General features: G+C 40.0%; 1 protein-coding gene across 5 annotated transcripts in view; it reads left to right on the top strand.

The window, feature by feature from the left end:
• Positions 1 to 23094, top strand: part of PRKDC (protein kinase, DNA-activated, catalytic subunit) — a 243275-nt gene that overhangs the window by 195162 nt on the left and 25019 nt on the right. For 4 of the 5 annotated variants that reach the window (XM_035011118.1, XM_035011120.1, XM_035011117.1 and 1 more), the window contains 2 exons: positions 17301 to 17490; positions 22814 to 22988. In XM_035011118.1, the coding sequence (XP_034867009.1) occupies positions 17301 to 17490; positions 22814 to 22988 (365 nt within the window). Of the gene's footprint in view, positions 1 to 17300; positions 17491 to 21121; positions 22762 to 22813; positions 22989 to 23094 lie in introns of those variants that run through there. The other variant, XM_035011121.1, reaches the window with a different exon arrangement.

Below are 23094 nucleotides of genomic sequence, written 5' to 3'. Positions count from 1 at the left end.
TTAAGAAAGTCGTCCAGTTTCACATTTTGCATGTAGCTGACCAGTTTTCCCAGCATCATGTCTTTTCCCCGTTGTATATTCTTGCTTCCTTTTTCATAGGTTAATCGACCATATGGTAAGGGTGGGTTTATTTCTAGACTTTCTGTTCTGTTCCATTGATCTGTGTGTCTGTTTTTGTGCCAGTACAATACTGCTTTGACTACTGTAGCTTTGTAGTATATCTTGAAATCTTGGATTCTGATACCTCCAGCTTTATTCTTCTTTCTCAAGATTGTTTTGGCTATTTGAGATCTTTCATGGTTCCATACACATTTTAGTATTATTTGTTCTAGTTCTGTGAAAAATGTTTTTGATATTTCGATAGGGATTGCATTAAATCTGTAGATTGCTTTGGGTAGTATGGACATTTTAATAAGACTGGTTCTTCTAATCCATGAGCATGGAATATCTTTCCATTAGTTTCTGTCCTGTTCATTTTTTTTTTTTTTAAAGATTTTATTTATTTATTTGACAGAGACACAGTGAGAGAGGGAACAGAAGCGGGGGGTGGGGGGGAAGGGAGAAGCAGGCTTCCTGCCAAGCAGAGAGTCCAATGTAGGGCTCGGTCCCAGGACCCTGGGATCATGACCTGAGCCGAAGGCAGATGCTTAACTACTGAGCCACCCAGGCACCCCCATTTTTTTTAATCAGTGTTTTATAGTTTTCCAAGTACAGATCTTTCACCTCCTTGGTTAAGTTTATTCCTAGATATTTTATTCCTTACAGTGTATTTATTTGTAAATAGGATTGTTTTCTTAATTTCTCTTTCTACTACTTCATTATTAGTGTATAGAAATGCCATAGGTTTCTGTATATTAATTTTGTATCCTACAGCTTTACTGAATTCATTTAATACTGCTAATAGTTTTTTTGTTGGCATCTTTATCGTTTTCTGTATATAGTGTTATGTCACCTGCAAAAAGTAAAAGTTTTACCTCTTCCTTTAATTTCAGTGACTTTTTTTTTTTTGATAAGGATTCTTAGATGTCTTTTGTTAGATTTGTTCCTAGGTATTTTATGTTTTTCAGCAGTGTTCCAGTTATTTGCTGTTCATATTTTCTGAGTTTTATCTTTTTCTTTTTTTTTTTAACATCACAAATATGATTTTTTATTTGTCACCATTAAATGTCTGACTTTTAAACAGATTCTTGGACTGGTAGCTCATATCCATCAGCTCGTTCAACTTTAGCACCAGTCTCATCCCCAGAAGCTTTTCCAGAACTACTACCTTCACCATGAAGCTCCATGAGCTTTCCCAATTCAAACTTGAGCTTCTTCAGCATTTTTACTTTTCTAACGAATGCATGGGTGTTGAATTTTATCAAATGCTTTTTTTCTGCATCTATTTAATTGATCATACGCTTTTTCTCCATGGTTTATGTTTGTTAGGTCTGTAGTCTATAGTTTTGTCTATAGTGTTGTGCACAAACACTGTTTCCTTATTGACTCTCTGAATGATCTGTCCATTTTGAAAGTGAGATATTAAAGTCTCCAACTATTACTGTATTATTCTCTAATTTTCCTTTTAGTATTTGCTTTATATATTTGCGTGCTCCAGTGTTAGGTGCCTAAATATTTACAATTGTTATATCTTCTTGATGGATTGACCACTTTATCATTATATAATGACCTTCTTTGCATCTTTTTACTCTGGTTAGCTTAAGGTCTGTTTTGTCAGATTTAGTATAGCTACCTCTGATTTTTTTTTTTTTTTTTTTTTGGTTACCATTTGCTTGAAATATCTCTTTCTATGCCTTCACTCTCAATCAGTGTTGTCTTTAAAGCTAAAGTGAGTCCCTTGTGTGCAGCATATTGTTGGATTTTGTTTTTTTATTAATTCAGCCATTCTCTGTCTTTTGATTGGAGAATTTAATCCATTTACATTTAAAGTAGTTATTGATAGGTAAGGGCTTACTTTTGCCATTTTGTTCTCTGACAGTTTTGTAGATCTATTGTTCCTTCTTATCTTGCTGTCTTTTGTGATTTGATGACTGTTTGTATGGATATACTTTGACTTCTTTATCATGATCTTTTGTAATTACTAAGGCCTTTCCTCTGTGTTTACCATGAGACTTACATAAAGTACCTTATAATATCCTATTATAAGCTGACAACTGTGATAGCATTTTTAAATTTTTACACTTTTACTTCCTCATGCTCCTCACGTATTAGGTTGTTGATGTTATAATTTATATATTTTTACATTGTGCATCTAATAACAGATTACTGTAGTTATGGTTTTTAATACATTTGTTTTTTTTTTAATTTAAACAGCATTATAAGTGAATTACCACCATTACCATATTAGAGAATCTTTCTTTGGCTCTATATTTACCATTACCTGTGAGTTTTGTATAACTTCACATGTTTTATGATATTAATTAGCAGTGGTTTATTTCTACTTGAAGAACTCCCTTTAGCATTTTTTTTTTTTAAGATTTTATTTATTTATTTGAGAGAGAGAGAACGAGAGACAGAGAGCAGGAGAGGGAGGAGGGTCAGAGGGAGGAGAAGCAGACTCCCCGCTGAGCAGGGAGCCCGATGTGGGACTCAGTCCCGGGACTCCAGGATCATGACCTGAGCCAAAGGCAGACGCTTAACCATCTGAGCCACCCAGGCACCCCCTCCCTTTAGCATTTCTTATAAGCCAGGTCTAGTGGTGAATATACTCCCTTAACTTCTGATTGTTCAGGAAAGTCTTTATTTCTCCTTCATTTTTGAAGGACACGTTTGCCAGGTATAGTATTCTTGGTTGACAGGCTTTTTCTTTCAATATTTTGAATATATCATTCCATTGTCTTCTGGCCTGAAAAGTTTCTTTTGAGAACTCCACCTATAGTCTTATATGGAGGTTCCCTTGTATATGATGTGTCACTTTTGCTACTTTCAGAAAGTCTGTCTTTGACTTTTGATAATTTAATTATGTGTCTTGGTGTAGCCCTGTTCAGATTCAATCTATTTGGGGTCCCTTGGGCCTCATGGATCTGGAAATCCATTTCTCTGCTCAGGTTTGTGAGAAGTTTTCAGCCATTATTGTTTTAAATATACTTTATGTCCCTTTCTCTTCTCCTAGCATTCCCATAATGGGTTTATTATTTCATTTTGCTGCCCCATAAGTCCATAGACTTTCTTTACTCTTTATCTTTATCTTTTTGGGGGGGGGAGGGGGCTTCTCTGGTTGATTTCACTGATTCTTCTGCATGGTCAGGTCTGCTTTTGAAGCTTTCTAGTGAATTCATCAATTCAGTCTTAGTATCCTTTGTCTCTAGGATTACTGGTTTTTTGGTTTTTGTTTTGTTTTATTTTGTTGTTGTTGTTATAGAACTTCTCATTTTGTTCATGCATTGTTTTCCTAATTTCATTTAATTGTCTGTTTCTCTATTCTTGTAGTTCACTAAATTTCTATAAAAGTATTACTCTGAATTCTTTTTCTGACATTTCATAGATCTCCATATCTTTAGGGTCATTTATTATAGCTTTGTTATTTTCCTTTGGTGGTGTCATGTTTATCTGATATTTCATGATCCTGATTTCTTACATTGGTGTCTGCACAATTGAGTAAGTTGTCTCTTCCTCCAGACTTTACAGGTTTGCTTTGACAGAAACAGTCCTTCACCAGTCAGCTCAGCTTGGGGTTCTGGATGTGTCAGCTGGTAGCATCCTTGAGCAGGTGGGGATTATCTTAGGATATGTTTTAGGGTGAGGCCACTGCCCAGGTTCTGCAGTTGGGGTAGGGTGGTTGCCACTGGCTGCAAACAACTGAAAAGAACTGCTGACTTGTTTCCCTGCTGAAGTGCAGCTGTAGGATGGTCTCTGCAGTTTCCTTTCTTCTCTGGTCAGTGTTCTAGACAGTCAGGACTAGGTACTATACTCAGCAGTGGGCAGGGCTCTGAATTAGCTTCCCCTCACCCCAAGGTGGGACAGCAAATTGGCCCCAAGGCCAGCAGAGCTTTGTTTGGGGGCCCAAATCGGGCAGGGATGAACGCTGCATTTTCCTGCCAGAGGGGGCCACATTTTGCCCTGCAGAGAGGGAGAAGTACTGGCTATTCTCTTTGCTCAAGTACTACTGTAAGTGGAGCTATGGGATGGGCTACACAGCTTCCTGTGTACTCTGGTTAGATTCCATGGGCAGGCAAGCTGAAGGTTCTATTCAGTAGTGGGTTTAAACAAATGAGTTTCCCTGCCCATGCAGGGTCATTATACAAGCCCCAAGATGGGCAAGTTTCTTGTTTGGGAACCATATTAAGCAGACCTGTGTACCAAGTTCTGTGGCCTGGTGGGCCACTGTCCTGGCTCTATAGATGGATAGGGCCACCCATCAGGTGCTCTGCTGAAGTGCTGCTATAATCACAGTTGCAGGATGGACTATGCAGATTCCTGGTCAGCTCTGGTTAGGTTGGAGGCTGTATTCAGCAGTGGTGGGGCTATAAAGTCACTTCCTTGTCTGGTTGGGACTTCAGAACAGGCCCTTAGGGCTTGCAAGGGTCTTTGTTTAGGAGACCAAATCAGGCAGAACTGTGCACCAAGCTCTAGTCAGATGGGGTCACCATATTGCCTCTGTAGACACAGGGCTGCTGATCTGGCTCTCCATTCAAGTGCCAATTTAATAGGAGTTGAAGGGTTAGCTTCACAGATTCCCAGGAACTGGGATTGGATAGGATTGGCAGGGTTGGAGGCTGTATTCATCAGTGGGTGGGGCTAATTACCTTCCCTGCATGGATGGGGGACATGGAACAGATACCAAAGCAGGCAAGGCTCTTATTTGGGAAGCAAATTAGGCAGAACTGTGCAGCAGTTGGGGCCACTGGCTTGGCTCTGTAAACAGGCAGGACTCTCTGCTTGTGTGGACTTTCTGCCCCAGTGCTGCTGGGTTAAGCAGCTTCCTAGGTGCTCTAATCAAGTTTCATGGTCAGGTAGGACAGAACCAAGAGTGACACTCAGAAATAGGTGGAGCTATAAATTAGCTTCCCTCCCCTGGCAGAGTAGCTTGTTGTTTGGGGTCTAACATCAGGCAGACCTGTGCCCTGCCTACTTCCCTGGTCAGACTGGGCCACTGTGTTGGCTCCACAGATAAGCCAAGCCACTGGTTAGAATTTCTACTTGGGCACTGCTATGAATAGGAACTCAGTCTGCCAAGATCTGAGTGCTGGTTGCTGTAAGCCCAAACCCCCTTTCTGTCACAGTCTGATTCCCAGTCATCAAGTCCTGCTGCAGGTTCCTTCATGATCCCTAAGAGATGAGACCCAAGCGGGCTTCCTGATTTGCAAACTAGATGTCCCTCTCGGGGAGGACATTTTTCCTACTGGAAAAACTTCAGACTTGGGGGCAGAGCCCTCTTGGTGTGGTACTGTCCCATCCTGAGGTAGGGACCATACAGTCATACAGTAGCTACTTCTTTTTCTCTTCCTATGTGATCCATCTGAGTCTCTGTGGTGTTTCAGGCTTATCCCTGTGTTCTAAGATTTTCTCAATGGTGTCTTGTCTATGAATAGTAGTTAGTTGGTTTTGTTTGGTTTTGTTTTTGTTTTTGTTTTTTGAGGGAGACTGAAGTCAAGACTGACCTATGTCACCATCTTGGTGGTGCCAGTCTTCCTTGTAGTTTATTACATTGACTGATTTTTGAATATGAAACAAATGTTGCATTTTGAGGGTAAATCTTGTGTCATTACAATGATCCTTTTTATATATTCTCAGATTTGCTAACATTTTGTTAAGAATTTTATTGTGTATATTCAAGTGGGATATTGGTTTGTAATTTTCTTTTTTATAATGTCTTTGTCAGGTTTTGGTATTAGGTTATAAAATAAGTTGGACATGTTCCCTTCTTTCTTCTTGGAAAAAGTTTATGTAAGAAGATCCTTCTTATTTCTTACATGAATATTTGATAGAATTCACCAGTGAGACATTAGTAGTTTTCCTTAGGTAAGATTTTTGATAATGCATGTAATTTCTTCGGTAGATGGGGCTATTTAAATTTTCTATTTCTTTTTGTGTCGATTTTATTAAATTGTATTTTTCACTATATTTTTCCATTTCATTTAAGTTGTCAAATTGTTCACATAAAGTTGCTCATATTATTCTCTTATTTTTTTATTACTTGCAGTATCTGTGGTGGGAACCCCTTTTTCACTCCTGATACTGGTGATTTGTGTTCTCTGTTTTTTCTTGATCAGTCTAGCTAGAGGTTTGTCAATTCTGTTGATCTTCTCAAAGGACCAGCTTTTGACTTTGCTAATTTTCTTTAGTATCTGTGTTCTATTTCATTGATTTCTGGTCTCATCTTTAGTATTTTCTTCTTTCAACTTACTTTTGACTTACTTTGCTCTTCTTTTTTTAGTTTCTTAAGGTGGAAACTTTGATGGTTGATTTTATACTTTTTTCCCCTCATCTAAACATTTAAAGTTACATGCATCCCTCTAAGCTCTGCTTGCTGCATACTGCAAATTTTGATATATAGTATTTACATTATCACTTAGTTTAAAATATTTTCTAATTCTCTGGGGCTCTTGGGTGGCTCAGTTGGTTGAGTGTCTGACTCCTGATTTTGGCTCAGGTCATGATCTCAGAGTCATGGGATCAAGCCCCATATCAGGCCTTGCACTCAGCAGAGTCTGCTTGAGATTCTGCTTGAGATTCTTTCTCCCTCTCCACCCACCCCACCACGCAGCTTGCACATGTGCTCTCTCTAAAATAAATTAAATAAATAATAAATAAATAAAATCTTAAAAAATATTTTCTAATTCTCATGTGATTTCATTTTTGATCCTTGGAATAGTTATAAGTGCTTTGTTTAATTTCCAAATAGGTGAGGGTTTTTTGTCTCTTATTAATTTCTCAATTCCACAGTGGTCACAAAACACACTCTGCATGGTTTTAGCTTTTTAAAATTTATTGAGACTTGTTTTACAGTTTAACATATGGTCTATTTTAGTAAATATACTATGTGTACTTGAAAATCCTGTATATTATGCTGTTCTTAGATGTAATGTTTATAAATTTCAATTAGATCAAGGTGGTTGATGGTAGTTTTCAGAACTCTATGTCTTTATTGATTTTTTTGTCTATCCCATCAGCTGCTGAGATACATAGGGATTTCAAAATCTCTTACTTTGTGAAATTGTCTATTTTTCTCTTTAATTCTAGTTTTACTTATTGTATTTTGAACTTTGTTATTAGGCATATACATATCAGTAATTGCTAGGTCTTCCTGATGAAATGTCCTTTTTATTATTATATGTCGATATAATGTATGACGTAGCATATAGTGAAAACACTAATAGATAATATTATATTTTTGCTTTAATATATAAAACAAAGCAGTCAGGGGCGCCTGGGTGGCTCAGTTGGTTAAGCGACTGCCTTCAGCTCAGGTCATGATCCTGGAGTCCCTGGATCGAGTCCTGCATCAGGCTCCCTGCTCGGCAGGGAGTCTGCTTCGTCCTCTGACCCTATCCCCTCTCATGTGTTCTCTCTCTCTCATTCTCTCTCTCTCAAATAAATAAATAAAATCTTTAAGAAAAAAAAAAAGTCATACATATTTGAAAGAACTTAGAGGAGAGAAAAAGTCATTTTATACTTACTATTTCTGATGCTCATTATTTGTAAAGACCCTAGTTTTCCTCCAATATCATTTACCTTTAGTTGAAAATTTTCCTTTAAGCAATTCTTGTAGTTTAGGTCTGCCTTTGATGAATTCTCTTAGTTTTCCTCTATCTGAAGATATCTTTATTTCACTGTGTTTCCTGAAGAATGTTTTCTGCGGATATCGAATTCTGGGTGGATCCCCCTTCCTCCTCAGCAGTATCATTTGCCCTCCATGTTTCTAAAGAGAAAGTAATGATTATTCAAATTGTTGTTCCCCTGTATGTAATCTATCATACTCTTTGACTGGTTTCAGGATTTTTTTTTATCATTGGCTATCAGCAGTTTGATTATGATGTGTTTAGGTATACTTTCCTTTGAATTTACCTGCTTAAGGTTTGCTGAGCTTCTCAAATCTGTACATTTATGTCACTAAATTTGGGGAATTTTCTGTTATTTTTCATCAAATATTTTTTGCTCCAATTTTTCGGTCTTTGTGGGGTGCCCATTATATATATATTAGACTTTTTGACATTGTCTTACACAGGTCCCTGAAGCTCTGTTCATTTTTATTCAATCTTTTTTTCTCTTTATTCTTCAGATTAGATCATTTCTATTGAACTGTCTTCAGATCACTGTCATTTTCCTCTTTTGTCTTAATTCCTCTTTTAAGTTTATGTAGCAAATTTTTTATTAATTAGTTTATTTTTTCGGTTGTAAAATTTCCATTTGGCTTTTTAATACTTACTTTTTCCTACTGAGATAGTTTAAGATAACTTAAAAAGCCTTTCCATTATTTCATGTTATTTTTTTGACCTCTTGGAGCATCGTTAAAATAGCTGCTTGGGGTGCCTGGGTGGCTCATTCGGTTAAGCGTCTGACTCTTGGTTTCAGCTCACGTCATGATCTCAAGGTTGTGAGATCAGGCTCTGCACTCATTGTGGAGTCTGCTTGTCCTTTTCCCTCCCCCTCTACCACTCCCACCCCTCCCTGCTCACTCACTCACTCTCCTTCTAAAATAATAAAATTTTTTTAAAAAATAGCTGCTTTAAGGTCCTTTATGATCATTCCAGCATATGGGTCATCTCAGAGTTGAATCTGTTGACTGTCTTTTCTACCGAGAATGGATACATTTCCCTGGTTCTTTGTATATCAAGTAATTTTGGATCTTAGAAATTGTTAATATTATCTTGTGTAGACTCTGAGCTCTATTATAATTCTGAGGAATTATTGCTTTAGCAAGCAGTTAGCCCAGTTAGATTTGGATAGTGGACTGTGTCTTGCCTTCTTGATTTACATCTTAGTTCAGGACTCAAGCCTTTCCTTCACTGTTTACAGTCAGTCCTACACATGCATATTTCAGGAGGCAGGCTGAAACTTGTGTGGCTTCATTTATAGAATTAGAGGGCTTCTTCTCTGGCTCCTCACTTCCAGGATTCCCGCTACAACCTTTGGTCTGCCTAGGTTCCCTTGCAGGTTTCTCCAGGCAGAATACAGCAGGATTCCTTTCGGAATCTTAGCCACTCTGGCTACCATACCCCTTATCAGCCATGGTTACCCTCATGGAAAAACTGGAAAAAGAAAGGAAAACAAAAACTCGGGCGCCTGGGTGGCTCAGTTGTTTAAGCGACTGCCTTCGGCTCAGGTCATGATCCTGGAGTCCCTGGATCGAGTCCCGCATCGGGCTCCCTGCTCGGCAGGGAGTCTGCTTCGTCCTCTGACCCTATCCCCTCTCATGTGTTCTCTCTCTCTCATTCTCTCTCTCTCAAATAAATAAATAAAATATTAAAAAAAAAAAAAAAAGAAAACAAAAACTCATCCTAATGGCAGTCACCTTTGGCCTCCCTGCACATAAGTCTGCCATCTTGGTTTTTTTTTTAATTTTATTATGTTATGTTAGTCACCATAAAATACATCATTAGTTTTTGATGTGGTGATCCAGGATCCATTGTTTTCGTATAACACCCAGTGCTCCATGCAATATGTGCCCTCCTTAATACCCATCACCGGGCTAACCCAACCCCCCTGCCCCCTCCCCTCTAAAACTCTGTTTGTTTCTCAGAGTCCATAGTCTCTCATGGTTCATCTCTCCCTCTGATTCCCCCCCCCTTCATTTTTCCCTTCCTTCTTCTAATGTCCTCCATGCTATTCCTTATGTTCCACAAATAAGTGAAACCATATGATAATTGACTTTCTCACTTAGCATAATCTCCTCCAGTCCCATCCATGTTGATGTAAAAGTTGGGTATTCATCCTTTCTGATGGCTGAGTAATATTCCATTGTATATATGGACCACATCTTCTTTATCCATTCATCTGTTGAAGGGCATCTCGGCTCTTTCCACAGTTTGGCTATTGCGGACATTGCTGCTATGAACATTGGGGTGCATATGGCCCTTCTTTTCACTACATCTGTGTCTTTGGGGTAAATACCCAGTAGTGCAATTGCTGGGTCATAGGGTAGCCTTATTTTTAACTTTCTGAGGAACGTCCACACTGTTTTCCAAAGTGGCTGTACCAACCTGCATTCCCACCAACAGTGTAAGAGGGTTCCCCTTTCTCCACAACCTCTCCAACATTTGTTGTTTCTTTCCCTGTCCATTTTTGCCATTCTAACTGGTGTAAGGTGGTATCTCAATGTGGTTTTGATTTGAATTTCCCTGATGGCTAATGATGATGAACATTTTTTCATGTGTCTGTTAGCCATTTGTATGTCTTCTTCAGAGAAGTGTCTTTTCATATCTTCTGCCCATTTTTTGACTTGATTATTTGTTTTTTGGGTGTTGAGTTTGAGAAGTTCTTTATAGATCTTGGATACCAGCCCTTTATCTGTAGTGTCATTTGCAAATATCTTCTCCCATTCTGTGGGTTGCCTCTTTGTTTTCTTGACTGTTCCCTTTGCTGTATAGAAGATTTTTATCTTGATGAAGTCCCAAAAGTTCATTTTTGCTTTTGTTTCACTAGCTTTTGGAGATGTATCTTGAAAGAAGTTGCTGTGGCCGATGTCAAAGAGGTTCCTGCCTATGTTCTCCTCTAGGATTTTGATGGATTCCTGTCTCACATTGAGGTCTTTCATCCATTTTGAGTTTATCTTTGTGAATGGTGTTAGAGAATGGTCGAGTTTCATTCTTCTGCATGTGGCTGTCCAATTTTCCCAGCACCATTTATTGAAGAGACTGTCTTTTTTCCATTGCATGTTTTTTCCTGCTTTGTCGAAAATTATTTGACAATAGAGTTGAGGGTCTATGTCTGGGTTCTCTATTCTGTTCCATTGGTCTGTATGTCTGTTTTTTTGCCAGTACCATGCTGTCTTGGTGATCACGGCTTTGTAATATAGCTTGAAGTCGGGCAACAGGATGCCCCCAGCTTTGTTTTTCTTTTTCAACATTTCATTGGAGATTTGGGGTCTTTTCTGAGTCCATACAAATTTTAGGATTGTTTGTTCCAGCACTTTGAAAAATGTCATTGGAATTTTGATCAGGATGGCATTGAAGGTATAGATTGCTCTGGGTAGCATAGACATTTTAACAATGTTTATTCTTCCGATCCATGAGCATGGACTATTTTTCCATCTTTTTGTGTTTCTCCAATTTTTTTCATGAGTGTTCTGTAGTTCCTAGAGTATAGATCCTTTACCTCTTTGGTTGGGTTTAGTCTGAGGTATCTTATGGTTTTTGGTGCTGTTGTAAATTGAATCATTTCTCTAATTTCTCTTTCTACAGTTGCGTTGTTAGTGTATAAGAAAGCAGCTGATTTCTGTGCATGGATTTTGTATCCTGCCACATTACTGAATTGCTGTATGAGTTCTAGTAATTTGGGGATGGAGTCTTTTGGATTTTCCACATAAAGTATCATGTCATCTGCGAAAAGAGAGAGTTTGACTTCTTCTTTGCCAATTTGAATACCTTTTATTTCTTTTTTTTTCTGATTGTTGTTGCTAGGACTTCTAGTACTATGTTGAACAATAGTGGCAAGAGTGGGCATCCTTGACGTGTTCCTAATCTTAAGGGAAAGGCTTTCAGCTTTTCCCCATTGAGGATGATATTCGCTGTGGGCTTTTCATAGATGGATTTTATGAACTTGAGGAGAGTTCCCTCTCTCCCTATACTCTGAAGAGTTTTTTCAGGAAAGGATGTTGTATTTTGTCAAATGCTTTTTCTGCATCAATTGAGAGGACCATATGGTTCTTCCTCCTATTATTAATGTAATCTGTCACATTGATTCATTTTCGAATGTTTAACCACCCTTGCCTCCTGGGGATAAATCCCACTTGGTCGTGGTGGATGATCCTTTTAATGTATTGTTGGATCCTATTAGCTAGGATTTTATTGAGGATTTTGGAATCCATATTCATCAGGGATATCGGATTGAAATTCTCCTTTTTGATGGGGTCTTTGCCTGGTTTGGGGATTAAAGTAATGCAGGCCTCATAGAATGAGTTTGGAAGTTTTCCTTCTGTTTCTATTTTTTGAAACAGCTTAAGTAGAATAGATATTATTTCTTCTTTGAATGTTTGGTAGAATTCCCCAGGGAATCCATCAGGCCCTGGAGTCTTGTTTTTTGGGAGGTTTTTGATCACTGCTTCAATCTCGTTACTGGTAATTGGCCTATTCAGTTGTCAGTTTCTTCCTCTTTCAGTCTTGGCAGCTTATAGGTTGCAGGAAGGCCTCCATTTCATCCAGATTGCTCAGTTTATTGGCATATAGTTGTTGATAATAATCTCTAATAATTGTTTCTATTTCCTTGGTGTTAGTCATGATATCTCCCTTTTCATACATAATTTTATTAATTTGGGTCCTTTCTCTCTTCTTTTGGATAAGTCTGGCCAGTGGTTTATCGATCTTATTAATTCTTTCAAAGAACCAACTTCTAGTTTCATTGATCTGATCTACTGTGTTTCTGCTTTCTAATTCCCTGATCTTTGCTCTAATCTTAATTATTTCTCTTCTCATGTGTGGCTTAGGCATCATTTGTTGCTTTGTCTCTAGTTCTTTAAGGTGTAGAGTTAGTTGGTGAATCCGGGATTTTTCTGTTTTTTTGAATGAAGCTTGGATGGCTATGTATTTCCCCCTTAGGACCACCTTTGCAGTATCCCATAGGTTTTGGACCGGTGTGTTTTCGTTCTCATTGATTTCCATGAATTCTTTAAGTTCTTTGATTTCCTGTTTGATCCAAACATTCTTGAGCAGAGTGGTCTTTAGCGTCCAAGTGTTTGAATTTCTGCCAAATTTCTTCTTGTGATTGAGTTCCAGTTTTAAAGCATTGTGGTCTGAGAATATTCAGGGAATAATCTCAGTCTTTTGGTATCGGTTGAGACCTGATTTGTGGCCCAGTATGTGGTCAATTCTGGAGAAAGTTCCATGTATGCTCAAGAAAAATGAGCATTCTGTTGTTTTGGGGTGGAATGTTCTGTATATATCTATGAGGTCCATCTGGCCCAGTGTATCACTCAACGCTCTTGTTTCTTTGTTGATTTTCTGCTTAGATGATCTGTGCATTGCTGAGAGTGGAGTATTGAGGCCTCCTACAATTAACGTATTGTTATCAATATGACTCTTTATTTTGGTTAACAGTTGGCTTATGTAGATGGCTGCTCCCATGTTGTGGGCATAGATATTTACAATTGTTAGATCTTCTTGTAGGATAAACCCTTTAAGAATTATATAGTGTCCTTCTGTGTTTCTAACTACAGACTTCAGTTTAAAATCTAATTTGTCTGATATAAGAATTGCCACCCCATCTTTCTTTTGAGGTCCGCTGGCATGGAAGATGGATCTCCATCCCTTCACTTTCAGTCTGGATATATCTTTAGGTTCAAAATGAGTCTCTTGTATGGGGCGCCTGGGTGGCTTGGTCGTTAAGTGTCTGCCTTCGGCTCAGGTCATGATCCCAGAGTCCTGGGATCGAGCCCTGCATTGCGATCCCTGCTCAGCGGGAAAGCCTGCTTCTCCCTCTCCCACTCCCCCTGCTTGTGTTCCCTCTCTCGCTGTGTCTCTCTGTCAAATAAATAAATAAAATCTTTAAAAAAAAAAAAAATGAATCTCTTGTAGACAGCATGTGGATGGGTCCTGCCTTTTTATCCAATCTGTAACCCTGTGCCGTTTCATGGCAGCATTTAGGCCGTTCATGTTGAGAGTGATTATTGAAAGATATGAATTAATTGTCATCATGTTGCCTGTGAAAACATTGTTTTTATAGATTGTCCCTGTAAATTTCTGTTCTATATCACTCTTGGGGTCTTTCTCCTTTTATAGAACCCCACTTAATATTTCTTGCAGGGCTGGCTTAGTGGTCACATATTCTCTCAGTTTCTGCCAGTCGTGGAAGCTCTGAATCTCTCCATCCATTCTAAATGACAGCCTTGCTGGATAAAGTATTCTTGGCTGCATGTTCTTCTCGTTTAGTACCCTGATTATGTCTTGCCAGGCCTTTCTGGCTTGCCAGGTCTCTGTGGATAGGTCTAACGTTATTCTGATGTTCCTCCCTCCGTACATAAGGAATGTCTTCCCCCTAACTGCCCTTAAGATGGTTTCCTTGGTTCTAAGATTTGCGAGTTTTACTATTACATGCTGGGGTGTTGGCCTATTTTCCTTGATCTTGGGAGGGATCCTCTCTGCCTCTAGGACACAAATGTTTGTTTCATTCCCCAGATTAGGGAAGTCCTCAGCGACGATTTGCTCAAATACATCTTCTAGTCCTCTCTCTCTCTCCACTCCCTCCAGGATTCCAATTATTCTGACATTGGAACGCTTCATGGTGTCACTTATTTCTCTGGTTCTATTTTCATGGATTCTGAGTTGTTTTTCCCTGGCCTCCTCTTTTCCCTTTTTATCTCTTAAATTGTCTCCCAGGTCGCTTATTTGTTATTCTGCCTCACATACCCTAGCTGTTAGATTATCTAGGTTAGATTGGATCTCATTGATAGCATTTTTAAGTTCTGCCAATTCAGCTTTCATTTCTGCCATTAGAGACTCTATGTTGCCATTAATTGATTACTCCATTCTAGCTGTTGTCTTCACAATTGCTAGCCTGAATTCCGTCTCCAACATCTTGGTTATATCTGCATCCATTTGTAAATCTGAGGCATAAATCATAATCTCTGAGTCTTCTAATTTGGGGGTTCCTCCTCCTAGTCATTCTGTTGATGGGTGGTTGAGGGAATATATAGAGTCCAAATTATTGACCAGAATCCAAGCCAGATGCACCTTTTTTCTAGGGACCTTAGGGTTGCTGGCCTCTTGTTTTCCTAGCCTGTCTTCTGCGGGAGGGGCCTGCCGTGCTGTTACTCAGGCAACCCTGTTTGGGCGGAGTTGCCCTGCCCCCCTGTGGCGGTGGATGGTCTCAGTGGGAATCAGTTTATTGGGGCTTTTGTTCTCTGGCGGCTTTCCATGTCTCTTCTGAGAGTCAGAGCAGAAGAGACCATTTCCAACCCTTTGCCTCAGAGCAGAGAGATCACAATCTGTTCTTCAGTGAGCTCTCTAGGCCACACTGTCTCCCGTTTCTGTCTGTGCTGCTATAAAGTGCAGCGTCCTGCATTGTGCACCCCTCTGCAGCTCTCCCAGTCCTTCCTCCAGGTCGTGGCATGTCTCTGCCCTTTGTGCTTCTGAAACGCCAGCCGCTCCCAGTTCACATGCGTGACCCCACTTCTCCGGGTTTCCATCCTGGGGGGCTGCCCTAAAGTCCTTTCCCTGCCGGTACCGTCTGTGAGTCTGTGCTCCATCCCCAGCGCGTGAGGCTGTCACTCACCGGTGGTGTAGGATCCCCACGGCCATGCTCCCTCCCACTGCCGTTTATCCTCCGATACCTGCCTGCAGAATCAGGGCTCCCCGCTTCCTACCTTGAAACCAACCGCCTGCGATACTCTGTTTGTAGAGATCCAGATCTATTTTCTTACATCTCAGGCTGATTTCGTGGGTGCTCAGAGTGGTCTGGTAGATATCCAGCTCAATTCCAGGGACCAGTTGAAATAGGGTCCCCTACTCCTCTGCCATCTTTTTTTCTCACAGTCTGCCATCTTGTATTCACTCTCAGCGATCTCGGGTGGTTGTATTTGGTATTTTATCCAGCGTGTTATCAGCAGAAGGATGGGCTGTAGGATGTATACACTGTCATGTAAGAGCGAGAATTCTGTTATTTTGGGGAAGATGATTCTCTTCCTGGCTCCAGCCTCACCAGTCTGATACAAGAACATGTCACACACACTAACACTTCTCTGCCTTTGTTTAATTTGTTTCTTCTATCTAGAACTTCCTTACCTCCTCTACTACATGAAATTAAATGCATTTTTCAAAGCCCAGGAAAAAGTCTTTCACTTTGTGAAAACTAATCCACCTCACCTTGTTGCCCCCCCTTCCTATTTCTGTGCACCCAGGGCACTTTACTCATACTGATAGTGTAACATTTATGTTTCAAAGCATGTTTCATAAGTATTCCTCAAATATTTTTTTTAAGATTTTATCTATTTATTTGAGAGAGAGAATGAGATAGAGGGCATGAGAGGGGGGAGGGTCAGAGAGAGAGGCAGACTCCCCACTGAGCAGGGAGCCCGACGACGACGTGGTACTCGGGACTCCAGGATCATGACCTGAGCCGGAGGCAGTCGCTTAACCAACTGAGCCACCCAGGCGCCCTATTCCTCAAATATTTATCAAATACCTATCTTACACCACTTTTTCTTGTTTATTCTTTTAAATAAAAACAGTGAAAGCTTAAAAAACAGGAGCTCTTGGGAGGGGGGGCTCTTGTGTGTTGGGTAGAGGGCTAGGAACACAGAAGCAGATAGATGACTAGAGAGGCTTGTATCTTGGGAATTACAACGAACAAAAGAAAGAGATATATGGGACATGCTAGTCTATCTGCCCACAGTGTTTCTAAGAAAATGGAAATTAGTCACTGGATGAATAAAAAACTTAGTTGATATTGATCAGGGATGGATTTTATATGTTAAGGTCCTTGTCAGTGGTATTGACATGAAAATAATGAAAATGAAATCACTAGAACAGTCAGATATGTAAATTACAATACAAATACAAAGAATTTTATAGCAATACAGCCTTATCTTTTCATATCCCCAGTGATTTTAACCTGTTTGCTGCTTTACATGTTTCACCTTTGGGGTAGGGACCTTAGATTAGGAGATATGAAAAGAGAAACGGCTTCTGGCCCAACATAGGGCATGTCACCCATTCATTAAGAGAGAACATTGTGCATTTTAAATGCTTTATTTTGTGGAGGTATAGGCAATAAATGATATCTGGAAAAATATCTTTTAAAAGAGTTGGTTAATTAAAGATGGATATTGAGTCTGGTACCTAGAGTATACATTTACAGTCTAAAAAATGAGCAAAAAAAAAATGTTTTTTAATTTATTTACTTTTAGAGAGTGTGTGAGCAGGTGGATGAGGGTCAGAGGGAAAGGGAAAGAGAGACTCTCAAGTAAACTCTCCACTCAGTGCAGAGCCTGACACAGGGCTCGATCCCACAACCCTGAGATTGACCTGAGCTAAAATCATGAGTCCGATTCTCCACTGACTGAGCCACCCAGGTACCCCCAGAAATGAGCAAAAATTTAATAACTGTAGAATTTCTGTCTGTAAATGCCATCTAGTAGCTTCCTATATGTCAAAGATTTCTTTCATGAGTCTCTGGCATTAACTTTCATTTTTCTTTCTTTTGTGTAGATGTTTCTTTCTCAGCAAAATAGAAGAGAAACTTACTCTTCCTCCTGGTGATCATAGTATGTCCATGGATGGTGATAGAGATTCTAGTGATACAGTGGAAGTTCAGGAGCAGGGAGAAGAGGTCTGTTCTCTGATTAAGAACTGTATGTTCTCCATGAAAATGAAGATGGTAGAAAGTGCAAGAAAGCAGGTGGGTACTTATATTTGTGGTCCTCTGCTGTAGCACCAGAATTTTCTTAAATTAGCTGGTTTTTTTAACTTAGCTTTTCCTTAAAATCTGAAGCTTAAAGGTAATTGAGTAGTAATTTTTTCTCCTTAAAAGAAAGTAAAATTGAAGAAACAGTTAAAATTATCCAGAAGGCTCTAAAGTTTACTGTGTCTTGTTAATCATGAGAAAATAATTATTTTCTGTTATTAAAAAGCAAAATAAACCCAACATCAGGTTTGATCTTGTTTAACAAAATCAGTGCTTTCCAGTTATTTACAAATTGTATTTAGGTTTATTTTGTGGAAATATGTCATTTGATAATATCCTTTCTTGAAAATAAGTATACTTTGCTTATAATTTACATATAAACTAAATATATTAAATCACACTTTTCATGTAATTAAATCACATTTTAATATACTGGAGGAGCTTGCTCTTTTAATGACCCTGTATTAATAGATTGCTGTTATAAAGCAAAGAATGTTATTCCAGTAGAAATAATTAATATTTCTGTTTGTAAGTTTAAATGCTCATTTATAGGTTTTTCTTTGAGATGGGTGTTGTATCAGTTAGGAATTTTTATATTTCAAATAACAGAAAACCCAACACAGAGCAGCCTAAGTGAATAAAAGAAATCTATTAGTTCCCATGAATAAAGAAGTCTAGAAGATCTGGCTTTTAAATACTCTGAAATATTATCACCAGGGGCCTGCTTTCTCTCCCTCAGTTCTCTCTTCTACCATATTGGTTTTGACCTCCGATTCTTACGTAGTGAGTCCCTCTGGCAGCGCCAGGCTCACCCTTTTTAGTTGGAAATGGCTGTAGATGTTCCATATCTTCCTTCCTCTACACTATGTTTTCTTGGAATTAGAAACAGTCTCTCTATTTCTTGCAGAAAGAAGGAAGATCCTTTTCATTAGCTCTAATTGCAGCTGGGGCCATCTTCCAAGGCACACAGCTAAGGAGGGGTATGTGTGGCTTCTTAGCAGGAAGTTAGGGTACTTGGGCCAGATAGAGAGACAACACATGCTACCTAGTGCTGCTCAAACTTCTCCAAAGTGGGGAGGGTCCTGATGAGAGAGAGGAAGGAAATGAGCCACAAGTACATTATTTAGAAACATGTAAGAATCACTAGGATCGCTAAAAACCTTTTATAGGACACGGTGGCTTTTCTTAGGAATTTTTTGATAATAAATAAGAGCTATCAATACCAGTAATACTGGAGGTGAAGAGAAAAAATAGTTCCAGTCTGAAGATTACATAAAACCTTCAGTGTGTTTCAGTTTACCTGCCCATACTCTTCAAAACTCTTGAAAAGTGGAAGTGAAATTTGAGTTTTGCCTCTTCATCACCAAGCACAACATTAGGTGCTGGAGATACCACGCTGAATAAAATATGGACATGTAGACAAACAATTATAGTATGATAATACTAAAGGACAGTCACATGGGAAGGACACCTGACTTGCCTTGTGGGAACAGAAAGCTTCCTGGAGTTGGAGGTCATATCTAAGTTGGGAACTGAAAGGTGAAATATGATGGAGGGAATAACGTAGAAGACCCAGGAATGACCCTGGGCATTTGGTTTCCTAAGTGGAGTGGTAGTTGAACTTGAACACCTACTTAATGGCTGTGCTGCTTTGTGCAGGAAGCCCTGGGATGGAGGTGACCGGATAAACAGTTTTTTGGGGTTTTTTTTAAGATTTTATTTATTTATTTATTTATTTATTTGAGAGAGAGCACGAGTAGAGGGGGAGAGGCAGAGGGAGAAGCAGACTCTCCACTGAGCAGGGAGCCCGATGTGGGACTCAATCCCAGGACCCTGGGATCATGACCTGAGCCGAAGGCAGACGCTTAACTGACTGAGCCACCCAGGCACCCCAGATAAACAGTTTTAAAACAGTGTTTTGACTGTAATGAGAGAAACGATTGGAGGAAGGGCAAAGGGTTGCCCAGCTTCGGTATTAGTCCATGTAATTGATAAGGGCAGCCAATCTAGGTTAGAGTCTGGGAAATAGAGATAAGTGTACAAGTTCAAGAAAAAGGCATGGATGAGGCACTGTGACTGGTTCTGTTCAGGAGGGGAAAGTAGGATTCCCAGGCTTCTGCCTGTGTAGCTGGGTGGATGGGAACGCAGGAAGAAGAGCAGTTTGTAGGGCAGATGGTGCATTCAGTTCAAGACATATTGAATGTGGGAGGCCTTTAAGACAAGCAAGTTGTGATTTCTATTAGATAATTAGTACATAAGAAATCTAAAGTTCTGGGGTGCCTGGGTGGCTCAGTCGTTAAGCGTCTGCCTTCGGCTCAGGTCATGATCCCAGGGTCCTGGGATCGAGCCCCGCATCGGGCTCCCTGCTCTGCAGGAGGCCTGCTTTCCCTCTCCCACTCCCCCTGCTTGTGTTTCCTCTCTCGCTGTGTTTCTCCCTGTCAAATAAATAAATAAAAATCTTAAAAAAAAAAAAAAGAAATCTAAAGTTTTGGCGAAAAAGAGCTGTGCTTGCAATAGAGGTATGAATGTGATCGGCACGTGGACTGTCACTGAAGCCACAGGAGTGGATAAAGTGACGAGGGCCAGTTGCCAAAACAGACCTACAGCTTTGGGAGGAGCAGAGGGAGAGGTGTCCCCAAAGGAGCTGAAACCAGATTGTGACATTAGAGGATGACCAAGAGGCTGAGCCCACAGGGAGGGGCAGAAATCATCAGTGCCTGTTATCCAGGAGGACAAAGGCGTGCAGAGACTAAAGTGCCCTTGCATTGAGGAGGGGAGGCTTGTGCTGACTTCAGTGAGAACCATTTCACTGAGGCAGAAGTCCGATCATAGTGGGTAGAAGAAAGATAAGGGTAGAGATATGGGGACAGTGAGCACAGGCTGCTCCTAAGGAAGCCATGATGAGGAAGAGCAAGTGGGCTCAGGGAAGGGTTTGGATTTTTAGGTTGGAGGAGACTGGGGATGTTTAAAGCTTAATGGTAGGGAAAGAATGGACATACAGTGAGGAATAACTAGTTAAATAGGATTTCTTGTGGAGTTGATGGGGACAGGATTCAGGCAGAGGTGAATGGAAGAACTCCTCTGTTCTCTCTGGGAAGCGGGCAGTGAGGCCCTCTGCAGAGGCTGAGCTGAAGAGATCTGAGAATAGTGGGGGAGTGGTGGGTTATTCTGGGCTGTGGTGGAGGGGCTGGCGAGCCATGGAAGAACTGTCAGTGCTGTCTCTGGTGAGTCTGAGTAGAGGAGCAGACAAGGCATGCACTTCGATGTACCCAAGAGTGTGGTTTTGCCAGGTGGGCATAACAGGGACAAAGGCCGGTGATCTGAGAGTATTGCAAAGAGAGTGGTGTGAGTAGCTGGCTGGCTTAATTGCACATGGAAGGAAGCAGAAACAAAAGGAAGGCAGGTAAAGTTACCAGAGGTCTTAAGGTTATATAGCAAACGTAGCAAGAATTTGGTGGGTAGAGTGGGTTTGTAGTCAGAATGGTTATGATTTGAGGTTAGGAATTTGGTGGTGAGGAAGTTCTGAGTAGTGATGAGGATCACAGTGTGGCTAAGAAACTGCACCCAGCAATGTCAGGGGCGGGGTTGGGAAGCTACTATTCCTGCTCTTGTGATCACTGTCTAGCGAGACAACAAGAGCTGCACTTCCACCCAACAACAGCACAAGATGGTTGAAGAAAAAAGAGGTCACCATGCTAGGAAAGCCCGGAGAAGAGGAGAGATTCTGCCTGGTAGGAGGGCTTGCTGGAGAAGAAGGCATTTGGATGGGGCTTTATGGAAACGGTAAGGTTTGCACTTTGAGAAGAGAAAAAGGTGTACAGATACAAGATATATTCAAACAAAATCATGGAGGTGAGAAGCTGGGAATTGCAGTTTGCTTTGGACATGGTGGCTCAGTTGGAATCTATATGGATGATTGCTGAGGAAAAAGCAGAGAGACTGTGAAGTCTCAAACTAGGAAAGCGGTGGTAGGAATGCAAACAATGTGAAAGATGCTCTAGAAGTGATGTAAGAAGCCCCGAGATAGTAAGAATGATGGAGAGGATGCAGTTGAGGATGGCTCAGGTTTTTAGCCTACGTAGTTGAAAGGATAGCAATGAACAAAACATGGGTCTGATGAAAATGTCTTTGAAACTTGGTAGAGAAAGCTTAAAAGACATCCACATAACAACCAAACAAATAAAAAAATAGATAAATGATACATCAAAATTTAGAAATTCCTGTGCCTCAAATAACACACTCAAAAAAGTGATGAGACAACCCATACAATGTGAGAAAATATCTGATAAGGGTCTACTACCCAGAACACATAAGGGAACTCTTTATAACTGAACAACAAAAACTCAAACAATCCAACTTAGAAAATGGACAAAGAATTCTAAATAGACATTTCTCCAAAGCAGATATACAGATGGTTAACAAGCACATGAAAAGATGTTCAACATTATAAGTTATTAGGAAAATGCAAATCAAAACCACACAAGATACAGCTTCACACCCACTGTAATCAAAGAGACAATAACAAGTATTGGTGAAGATGTGGAGAAATTAAAACCCTCATACATTGATGATAGGAATGTAAAATGGTGCAGATGCTGTGGAGAACAGTCTGACAGTTCCTCAAAAAGTTAAACATAGAGTTACCATGTTACCCACCATTTCCACTCCTAGGTGTGCAGGAAAAATGAAAGTGTATGTCCACACAGAAATTTGTACGTAGATGTTTACAGTAGTAGTATTCAAAAGGTGGAAACAGCCCCAAAATCTATCAATAGATAAATGGATAAATGTGTTCTATCCATGGAACAGAATATTACTCGGCCATGTGAAGGAATAAAGTATGAATACACACTGTAACTTGGGCAAACCTGGAAAAGACTTTGCTAGGTGAAAGAAGACAGATAAAAATCACCATGCTTTCTGATTTCATTGATAGGAAATGTCCAGAATAGGCAAATCCATAGATACAGTAAGTAGTTCAGTGGTTTGCCCATGGCTAGAGGGAATGGGGATCAAATGCTCATAGATAAAGGGTTTCTTTTTGAGTTGATCAAATGTTCTGGAACTAGATCGTAGTGATGGTTGCCCACCTTTATAAATGTATTAAAAGACAGAACTGTACACTTGAAATGTGAATTCTATCCCCATGATAAATAAAAAGACATCTACATAATTTAAGCTGAGGAGATGGGTTCGCTGCTCTAAGGTGAGTTACATCATGCAAAAAGGGAAGCAGGCCAATTAAAAATTTCTGTCAAATAATTTTATTTCTAAGTAATCACCTGTGTGTTATCATACCACTTTCTCTCTTCTATAGCACAGTTTCTCACTTGCCATGAAACTACTGAAGGAGCTTCATAGAGAGTCAAAAACAAGAGATGACTGGCAGGTGAAATGGGTGCAGAGCTACTGCCGGCTCAGCCACAGCCGGAGCCAGGGCCAGAACTGCCCTGAGCAGATTCTCACGGCGCTGAAAACAGTCTCCTTGCTGGGTAGGAGGCTGTTCTTATCTATGTAAATAAGTTCAACAGTACTATTTTATGTTATATCTCTGTGTCTTTTAAAACTTCTTTTGCTGCTTTATCTGACATTTGGGAA

This window comes from Mirounga leonina, unplaced genomic scaffold, assembly GCF_011800145.1.
Source record: "Mirounga leonina isolate KUSES-001 unplaced genomic scaffold, KU_Mleo_1.0 Mir_165, whole genome shotgun sequence".
Taxonomy (NCBI): Eukaryota; Metazoa; Chordata; class Mammalia; order Carnivora; family Phocidae; genus Mirounga; species Mirounga leonina.
Note: the sequence above shows the minus strand (reverse complement) of the source record. Positions and strands in the feature narration are given on the sequence as shown.